At 35.9% G+C, this 9,983-nt stretch overlaps 1 protein-coding gene across 2 annotated transcripts in view; it reads left to right on the forward strand.

Moving 5' to 3' along the window:
* The window catches only part of LOC135690067 (cadherin-23), a 64,146-nt gene extending 55,047 nt beyond the window's left edge, over positions 1–9,099 (forward strand). The window contains exons 51-64 of one of the 2 annotated variants that reach the window (XM_065207520.2): positions 705–747; positions 1,225–1,311; positions 1,738–1,784; positions 2,425–2,637; positions 2,996–3,084; positions 3,679–3,762; positions 4,152–4,220; positions 4,405–4,471; positions 5,444–5,615; positions 6,103–6,220; positions 6,557–6,607; positions 7,382–7,411; positions 8,288–8,345; positions 8,607–9,099. In XM_065207520.2, the coding sequence (XP_065063592.2) occupies positions 705–747; positions 1,225–1,311; positions 1,738–1,784; positions 2,425–2,637; positions 2,996–3,084; positions 3,679–3,762; positions 4,152–4,220; positions 4,405–4,471; positions 5,444–5,615; positions 6,103–6,220; positions 6,557–6,607; positions 7,382–7,411; positions 8,288–8,345; positions 8,607–8,882 (1,404 nt within the window). In that variant the 3' untranslated portion in view covers positions 8,883–9,099. The remainder of the gene's footprint in view (positions 1–704; positions 748–1,224; positions 1,312–1,737; positions 1,785–2,424; positions 2,638–2,995; positions 3,085–3,678; positions 3,763–4,151; positions 4,221–4,404; positions 4,472–5,443; positions 5,616–6,102; positions 6,221–6,556; positions 6,608–7,381; positions 7,412–8,287; positions 8,346–8,606) is intronic. The other variant, XM_065207522.2, reaches the window with a different exon arrangement.
* Positions 9,100–9,983: the final 884 nt, after the last annotated feature.

Here is a 9,983-nt window from a genome sequence, read left to right on the forward strand (position 1 = left end):
TTCCTTGGGTCTGAGATATAATCCAGGCTTTGGTTGCGGGATTAAACTCTGATTAACGTGTCTATTTTTAGTTCTCTCACGAAGTCAGGTACTGTGTTACTGCCTCGGTACATGAATTCTCTGAAAAGTGAAAGCGCCCTTTGCTTGACAAGTAAACTTTTATTGAATGTGATTTGGTCAGCAATCAAGCAAGGCTGTTTGCATACCCAGTGTACATGGCCTTAACGTGTCTCATTAAATAACTGGAACTATCAAGCCCAGCGTTGATTGCTCTCCGCAAACGATCCGGCTGGTGATTGACACTTCTTTCGAATATTTGAAAAAGAGAAGTTGGGGTGTTTCTCTGTCTTCTATTTTCGTCCAGAGTTGTTCGATTTTAGCTTCGTTGTACAAGCCACACTGAGTAAAGCGGCCAAAAATAGCTTTATAATAATGGTTTAATACGTGCCTTCCCCTTTTGCACAAGCTTTTGGTAATACGTCATGACAGACAGGCATGGCTTAGAAATTCAGCTAAGTATTCCCCTTGTAGAGTTGGAGGTAAATCCATGCCAAAGATGGATGGAATGCCAAATTCCACATTTTCTGTTTGACGATTACGTATGTTCTGTTATGTTATTTTGTTTGTTATTTTATGTTGTGTTTTGTTGTGTTTATTTTACTAACAATGTCAATCGGAACTCATATCATCGTATCTTTCTCCAGAGGTCAACAAATTTGATCAGAACGAAACGTGCTTCGCCAAAAGGTATAATATTTGCGAATTTTATTCAGAAGTTAGTTTTCTTGTTTTGTTGACTTGTTTCACAGAAAGATGTACATTCAATGCGTATATACATGAACGTGCTCATGGCTTTCGGCGCAGGAGTTGCCATGGCAATCAAAATGGCACTTGTCATGTCAATCAGCACAGGGCCCCAAGGTTTATTATAAAATTTAATGTGTTTTCTATTTTTTGAATAAACGGACGGAGCTCCTTTTTTATATTATTTTTGAATGATTTGTGTGTGTCGCACCTGCATCTCTTGGCCCTTTCCTTATGTATTGGTGAATCACAGTATTTTCTCGCTTTAAGCCGATTGCTCGGCCTATAATAACCAATTTTTATTTTTTGTTCGAAATGTGTAAGGAGTTGCTCATCGTAAGAATTTACCGAAATCAAGCAAAGGACAAGAATTGACCGAAATTCGGCTTTTAATTACATCTCGTTGTGTTCATATCCAAGGTTCTTTTTCGACACAACAAGTGATAATTGAAGTTGACGATCAGAATGACAATGCACCAAAGTTCACCCAAAAAGAATATCGTGCTGGTGAGCTTTTCATCTTGTACCCGAAGGCAAAATATTTATTGCGAACTACTCTTTGTTGCATAAGGATTTTTGTGGTCTTGAATCACGTCAAAAGCTACACCGAAATATGAAGCCGCTTGAGAAAAAGATTATAGATTTTACTGGTTGATGATCTTTGCCTCAGAATCAAAAGTCTATTCACAAGAATAAAAATGAAATCAAGTATAATAATCATAATTTGATAAAACTGCAATCAAGAAGTATTTTAACATTTAAATTTTTATCTTAAGCCAACCCTTCTTAACCACACTATAGGCTTATTAATTACTTGGAAATTCATAGTTAATGTATTTTGTTGAAACTGGAATTTATAGCAGAAGCTCCAGAAGGATGCCCGTTTTTGCTTTTGTTTCTCATTTTCATATATCATATTATGTACTTTTGCAGGTGTATCCGAAAATGCCAAATACGCAACAAGTATTCTTCAAGTGGCGGTAACTCTCAATATTTCAATCAATATCCCGAACCTTAATAAATTAAAATGAGCCTTCATGATGCTATTATGAGTGCAGTGGTAGAGTCTCTACGTATTACGGTTAGGGAAAGTGACGCGTCTGTAACCAGAATTGTGTCTGATTAAATTTATTTGGAATCAGTGTATTAACGATTTTTCGCCGTTGATCGTAAACGGAAGAGAATTTCTTTTTGCTTTTCGTGGTTTTATTGCATATGAAAATAGGCAGGACACAGAGAATTTTAGAAGGCTGACTAACTTTCCTATCTCCCCTCCATTTTTTCCAATAATAATGATAACGAAACAGCTTTTAATAGAAAGGGCCTTTGAAGATGGTTCAAATAATTCGAACCCCTTGTCCCTTGTAATTCGCTCCTTTCTGGTAACAAGGTTTCCTCCAAAATGACTTAGCTCATTTCACGTTGGCAACTCAAGGCCTAAAAACCCATTCAAGATAAATGAAGTATTTCTGGTATTTGTTTTTAGAGTGAAGTTACCAATAAATTGAAATTGAATTTCCCATATCTTAATTGTATTCTTTCGTATATATTTGGTTAGTTGATATCTGAAAGATTTCTTGGATGATATTACTGATATTTTTCGACTGTATACATTTGCAGGCCATCGATTTAGATGCTGGAAACAACAGCAACATCGCATACTCAATGATAGGTGGACAGAACGAGGGCTTCTTCGTTCTGGAGAAAAAAACAGGCTGGATAAAGTCAGCACAACTCTTTACTGGTAAAGTTGGAAGAAACTTTGAGTTAAAGGTCGTTGCGGAGGATAACGATGGAAGAAGCCCAAATAGAAACGACACTGCTATTGTCAAGGTAACGATTATAGGAGAATTAGCCTATTTGCTACTCAAATTCTCTGTAAGCTACATGGGATTTTTTACCATTATGTATCAAGTCCTTGCAAGCAATCGAATGCTTGTGCTTTTTGTATGGAAATCAACGTTGCAGATACAGCTCCTGGCTCCAAAATGCAGCTGATTGCATTTTATTCACTTCCAAGTGTATTTAAACCTGATTCCCCTTTCCACTCGATTCTCTAGCTCAATTCTTCATTTACGTATACGCGATTTCAAAATGAACTGAAGCGTGCATAATCAGCCTTTTCCATCAAAGGGCTTTGAAGGCCTCTCCGTAAAGCTCCTTCAGATAAATCATCTTTTCTCAATTTCAGATATTTGTTTTGACTGACAACCAGCGAGTTGTTCTGACGATGAATGTAGACCCACAGACTGTTCGAGATAACAAAGAGGAGTTCATAAGGCAAGCTGCAAAATTATTCTAGTCACTTTATCTGCTACGTCTTTATCTCTCAAGAGAAAACGTTCCCCTTTGGCTAGTTATTGAACCTAAAACAGGGACACTGAAATCACCCAGTTCCCAGAAAAAACTTTGTTTTCTCGTTGGTGACATTGGATGGTTTGTGATGAAATGCGCTTGTGAGGTCATTTTACTATCCACGAATCGCAGTTCTCATTGTTAGATGCATGTAAATAGCATATTCAGATTACTTCTTCTTATGACCAACCATCCGGCCCCAACCCCCGCCCCCCCCCCCCCCCCTAAAGAAGACCTCCGAGTAATTTCTTAATTTCTTTTTTGCTGATGACCATTCCCGATGTTGATGACGGGTGACAATTGCAAGCAACGTCAGGTATAAGATATTTGATGGTCCGTCTCGCTGCACAAAACAACCACCAACCCCCCCCCTCCCACAATAAGCTCTGCAAACATCAGCTAGTAGTTATAACGTTTTCCGTTCACCCTATCCACAATTGTTAATAGCTCTTCTTGTAATATATTCATTGTAAAACTTCTGTAGATCCTTTTGATGATAATGACCATGTTTTGCCAAAGGTTTCTGCAAAACATCACTTCCTTTAAAATCAATATTGACGACATCCAATACTCTACAAAGAACGGCGAATACGACAGAACAAGGTTTGTAGTATCAAGTTTGATAACACAAACAATCATAAAAAAGATAAATCAAATTTGTACAAACATTTACAAAGCCATGCTACTTTAGTTCGTATAGAGCAATTCGATATCAGAACAATTTTGCTTTTGCCTCGTTTTGGTGGCTTTACCTTCAGTTATGAAACTGTCACAGAAATTAAATGAAGAATATGAATTTCAACAAGAACCTGAATTTCTACTTTTAAGAAAGCACAAAAAATTGCTGTTATTTGTTCTGTGAATGCAGAATCACTAAACAATCTCTTAATGCAGACCTTTAATATCTGCAAGGCTTTATTGCTTATTAAGTTTGGTTCCTTTTGAATTGAAAGGGTTTTTGTAAAATTTTCTGAGTTTTGTTCCTATTGTAGTACGGATCTCGTCTTTCACGCCATTGATCGCACAACAAATGAAATACAGGACAGAGATGTAGTAATACAGTAGGTGTTATTTATTTTATTGTACCAAACCGACATTTATTCACATTCAATGATTTTAGTTTTTCATTTAACCGTTTGAATGTAACTCTACCTGTTGCCAATAAAGCCCAGTAAAAGGAGTTTGATATATGGTGGAGAGATTTCCCACACTGCGATTGTGTCTGATGTCATTTCTGCTTTCTAGGGCCATTGCAAGGAACCAAGAGAAATTTCAATGGTTCTTCCAGAAGTGGAAGGTCCAATCGGTAAAAGTAAGTTTTTATGTAACTTAAAAGCAATTCCTTGCCCAATACTGAAATTATCTATTGTAATTTTGCTTCTGTCATTAAAAAACAGTTTTGATTGTTTTTCCTTTTAAAAATTAATTCAAATGACTTTTCTTCTATAGCACTAACTCGTTTACATAAATGCAATTGCGTTTTTGCTGTATCAGTTGCCATATTTAAGCGAGTTTAGCTGAGAACTGCTGCCTTGGAATGCTAGTTGATTTGCCTTTCGAAAAGCGTTGTTGCATGACATGATGTGAGCAATAAAACAATTTGCTTCGAAAACCGTGTAAATGTCATTGCCAAAGTTTACCCATGCCAAAGGTTGTGCTACTTCTATTTGACAGAAATACGTAACTGAATCGCCCCAGGAGTTTTCACTCCATAAACTAGATGCCCTGCTGACGTAATAAGCCTCTCATCCATTGTTGAGTATCCAAATATCAAGTTTCTCAACATCTGAATTCTCTCCACGTGCAGAATTGTCCACGTGCGGAATTGTCCGCAAAAAACCAAAGTCCACTTTCTGAATTGTCGGTTGTATGCACATGCCAATGTATCTTACATTAAGGGCATGAGATGTGACCTGAGCTGTCAAAATCTTTTGTCCGCCTCTTTTTCAGTTTAATCTGAATTAACACTAGTGGTTCTTAAACAGAACTCTTGCGAAATTTCACCAACAAGCCGACCATTGTAGATTAACTATTCATAGTTTGGTTTCCGTCCCATTTTTTCATTAGTACGTAATAACGTTTAGGCTACACATTTCAAACATTGTTGAAAAGTTTTATTTTGAACATTAATATTTATGATTCTAACGTAGATTACGAATTGTTTTTCTTTGGAAAATATAAGCCTAGCTAATTTAGTTATCCCAAACTTTTTCTATCTTTGCCCGTGTTTTTGCCAATTCATTAAATCTAAAATTTTCTTATTAGTAAAATCTATCCCATCCAGGCTGTTGTTGTTCCTACATCTGTTCCGACCCATGACGAAACACAGACGATTTTAATAGCTGTTGCTGCTGCACTGTTTCTCATCATCCTTGGCTTCGTCTTTGCCCTGTGTTACTTGCGGCGCAAGCAGCAACGAAAACTAAAAGCTGCTACTGCCTCTGCGAAGGATTCGGGTGAGATTGATACATTCCACTTGAACTGGGAACGCAAGGAATATCTGAGTTTTAACCATCGTCGTTTGGTACAGATGCACAATTATCGCAATGCTGATTCCGATTTCGGTCTCAACTATCTTTAGTCTTTGTTAACAAGACGCGTTCTGCCTAAGTAATGGCTCTTCTTATGCATAGCTACGCTGGGAAACAGAGCCATTCAGAGATACCCGGCTGTGCTCCTGCATGAAGGCTATATTTCCAATTGTTATCAAAATTTCAAGGCTCTTTTACAGATTTCTAGCTTACTGAAAGTATAAGCTAACTGAAGTCGAAATCCCAACGTTGTTTCTTAATTACTTTAATGATCACTTTTGTTAGTATTTACCACTTGTAGGATATATTACAAAAACACCTTTTTGGCAATACAAACTGGTATTATCATTCATTTGGGTTGGGCAAATGTGCAAAACCCTTTTCTATCTTCTAATCTATATTGTGTCTTCAGATGCGACGCTTGAGCTAGAACACATGCACAAATTGAACACGATGGTGAAGGGCGCTGTTTCCGGGAAGAAGGTGGACAACAGTCACGTGTCAAAATCGCTGAGTAGAGCCTCCGAAAGGTAATAATTCACACGAAGATTTGAGATATGACCACTCTTCTTTTTGGCAGCTTTAGATTCTGGTTTATGTTGAGTACTGGGAACATACGGATGGTAATGTGTTGAAGATGCAGATGAGGAAAGATTACACGAGAAGGAAATCTTCATACGAAGAGAACCGAAGCATTCACAAGGCTTTTTAAATGTTGAAGATCTATGTTGAAGAAGAGTTGTTCTTAACATGACTAAGAAGCACGTTTGTTTTTATATTAATCAATTTCTCGTTATTTCTTAAGCAGAAGACAGATTTTAATCTTTCTTATAAACACTGATATTCTAATGCATTCTTTCTCTCAGATTCTACCCGATGTGGGTGGAACCAAAAGATGAGAATTTTGACTCCATAAGGTACGTGGTTGTTCGAAAGCGAAAAAAACATATTTTCAAAAAAAAAAAAATTTTAAAACGCTGAGTTGTTAAATATATCTAAAAGGATTCAATTCATTCTGATGTCTGAATTGCAAACAAACTCATTCTTAACTCCAAATTTCTTAAAGAATTTTTAACCTTTTGATTTTTACATATTTTCCTCACTTAACTTAACCAAGAGTTCTAACAAACCATGTTAGCATTTTAAAATAGTGTTTTTATTTTTTAGACTAGTGTCCACTGAATGTTGGCTCGTTGTTTGAGAAATCTAAACTAGGCTCTTTGCCGAAACAAAACAGCCAAAATTTATTTATTTGTCTTTCTCTTCTAATTCTGAAATAAAAAGCTCAATTCACTGCAAGAGCTCGCATCAGCTTTAAAACACGTTTTGATATCATTAAACGTCTAAAACTACTAATCCAGTTTAAATTCCACCCTGTAAAACCATTAAATACTGCAGCCCTGCTTTGAAACCTCTAAAACCATCGATTCAATAATATTTATGTAAATTGTTTCTCTATATACTTCGCAAAAACTTTTTCCATTGCAGTCAACGATCCCTAAACTTGAAGTTCGATCATTTTCTTCGTATTCAGCTTAGTAATTCTATGATCTGCCTGTAACTTATAACCTTTGATACTAACAACTATTATTAATTTTGCTATCGTGATACTTAATGTAAAGTATACATATGAAGGCCCTTGTTTTTAATTCTGCCTTTATTAACTCTGAATAATCTCATCTTTTTTGAAGACCTTTAATGGAAACATTTTCTATAAAACGGTGAGGTTTCAAATCGATTTTTAAATCTTCTGTTTTTGCCTAAAAAAATTAATTTATTTAGTAACTCAACTTTTCATATTAATCTTTTTATTTTATTTTTATTCACATTCGCTATTCATAATCCCCTAATTTTATTTTTGATGCCTGACTCTAAAAACTTCTAATAAAAAAGAATAGAAATTTCTTAAAAGCTTATAAGGTACAGAAAATAATTCGTAATATTTTAGCATAATTTTAAATGTTATGCATTCATGGTGATTGCTTTTCATGGCAGAGTTTAAATGCCAAAAGAATTGATTAGCAAGACCGCAAAAAGCATAAACGGTTTGTTTTAAAGAAAACCTATTAAATGTATTACTTGCCAAGAAAGAGAGAAGATTTACTTTCATTTTAATCATTTAAACTAGTCGTGTCCTTGTCAATTCATAATGTCGATTAGTTTCTTTTATTTTGATTTCAGTTCCTGTTTGAATTAACAACCGAAAGCTCACTGCCACATCCCTAAAGAAGAAAACATAAAAACTTTCTTGGAAATGTCTCTAACCTAGACCAAATTTGAACTGAACAACCTTTGTAGAGTTACGCTTTGTCGCAAACCTCGTCCACTTGACCAATTACCCCATTCGAATTTAACATATACGAATTCAAATGTTTGCAAAGACTGTATATTCGAAACCGCTCCTGGTCACTAAATAATTAAACAAATATTTTATGGAGGCTAGGCCCGCTGTTTTAGTATCTGCGAATGCCTCTAGCTACCAAAACAAGCACGAAATTTTCGACTGCCTTTTAGCAACGCTTTACATCAGATCTCTCAAAAATTAAAACAATGAAAGATAGGAACAATGAATAAAACATGTTTTCTTTTCCTTTTAGCTCTTCTGCTTCTTATTATGAAGAAAATAAATCAATGAATACCGTTAGCAACACAAGGGTAAGTCAAATTTCTTTGGGTTTTGTTTCGTCTCAGAATAATTTGTTTGTTCATAATCATCTAATGGCGTCTGGCTGTATTTCAACACTCGTACATTCTAGCCAGCCATAATCTAGCTGAACCGTCAGTTTAGAAGCAATTTTTTGAAATATTTCACTATGAATCACAAAACATGCTTTTTATGTTTGGCAGTGACTGTACATTCTATTTAGTGCTTGTAACATGTTTAGATTCAATTTGGTTTTTTCCATATTTCTCTAGACTCTAACGACGGAGATCATTATGATGCAAGATCCATATAATGGAGAAACAGACGTTGACTACTATCCTGACGGATATGACTTCTATGGTTCTGAAGATATATCAGACATGTATGATTCCCAAACTGATGATGACACGATAGATCGGGAGTTCGGTGCAACCTTCAATCCCGTGGCGGGCCAAGTCCCCACTAAGGAGGAGCTGTTGCTACGGGCATCGCTGCAACCAATAATAACTTTCGAAAATGGCGTTATAACAACAGCAACATCGATATGATGTCCAATTAAGAGTTGAGCAATAGCCGTTACACCAAAGCGTCAAACTCTTGCCTTTGGCTTTTCTATAGATTTGCAAAGTACTTTGATTAGAAATGAATTTTAGTTTTGTAATTAATATTTTGTATATCCTGAAAATGCAAATGTTTATATTCGTCCAATTCACATTAATATTTATTGAGAAAAGGAAAATCTCTTTTATTAGCTTTCATTCCTTTGCTCTCTTTTTTCAATGCTAACTGTTAGACAGAGAAATGTATCAAATGAATAAGTAATTTTAGGCTGCAAAAATATTAGGCGTAAGAACGAAATTCCGCTTAGCGGTGCAGTATGCCGCGGTGCAGTATGCCGCGGTGCAGTATGTCCTGGAGCGGACCTATGTTTAAACATTGCTAGAAGAAAGGTTGGCAAAAAGCAGAATGCTTTGGTGAAAAATTCCTTAATATTGAGCCTGTTTGAAAGACCTTTTTTCTTTTATGCTATGAGTCAAGGTAGTGCAACATTGCTAAGCAATGGTTACTAAAGACAGCGAATCTAGTATTAAATATGATTTTTAGAAGAAGATGTATTTTTGCCCTTGAGATTTTTATAAGCTGGTATCTAGTTAAGAGAATTGTACCCTTATAATGCACCCTTGCTGAAAAGCATTCTTTCAACACAGCCCCAATAAAATTCCCCAGGGGATGCCAAGCACGTTTTAAGGATATTTATATTCTCATTTCCATTAGCTGGAAACAGCTTCAAACAAGCAACATTTTTTTGTAAAGCTCTTTTGTTTTTATGTCTACACAAGCCTCTTCTTTCTAAATAGCCAAATCCCAATTTTGCATTTAGCAATGGGAGATAAATGAAAATATATCACTGGCAGGGAAGCTCAGTTAAACATAAATTCTTTGAAATAATGCATGCTCATCAAGCTGAAATGCCGCCAAAGCAAAAAGTATAAAAGAATTCCCAGTGAGACTGCTTCGCCTCACAAGTTGCCCAAAATCAAATCTCACATCACCAGAAGCATGCATAAAATGTTACCTAGCTTTTGCTGCCAAACAATTTGTAGAGATAGAAAACTCTCGTGCGCTTCAAAGGGCCTAATTCAGCCATC

Source organism: Rhopilema esculentum, chromosome 5, assembly GCF_057945365.1.
Source record: "Rhopilema esculentum isolate cy_ngs chromosome 5, ASM5794536v1, whole genome shotgun sequence".
Classification (NCBI taxonomy): Eukaryota; Metazoa; Cnidaria; class Scyphozoa; order Rhizostomeae; family Rhizostomatidae; genus Rhopilema; species Rhopilema esculentum.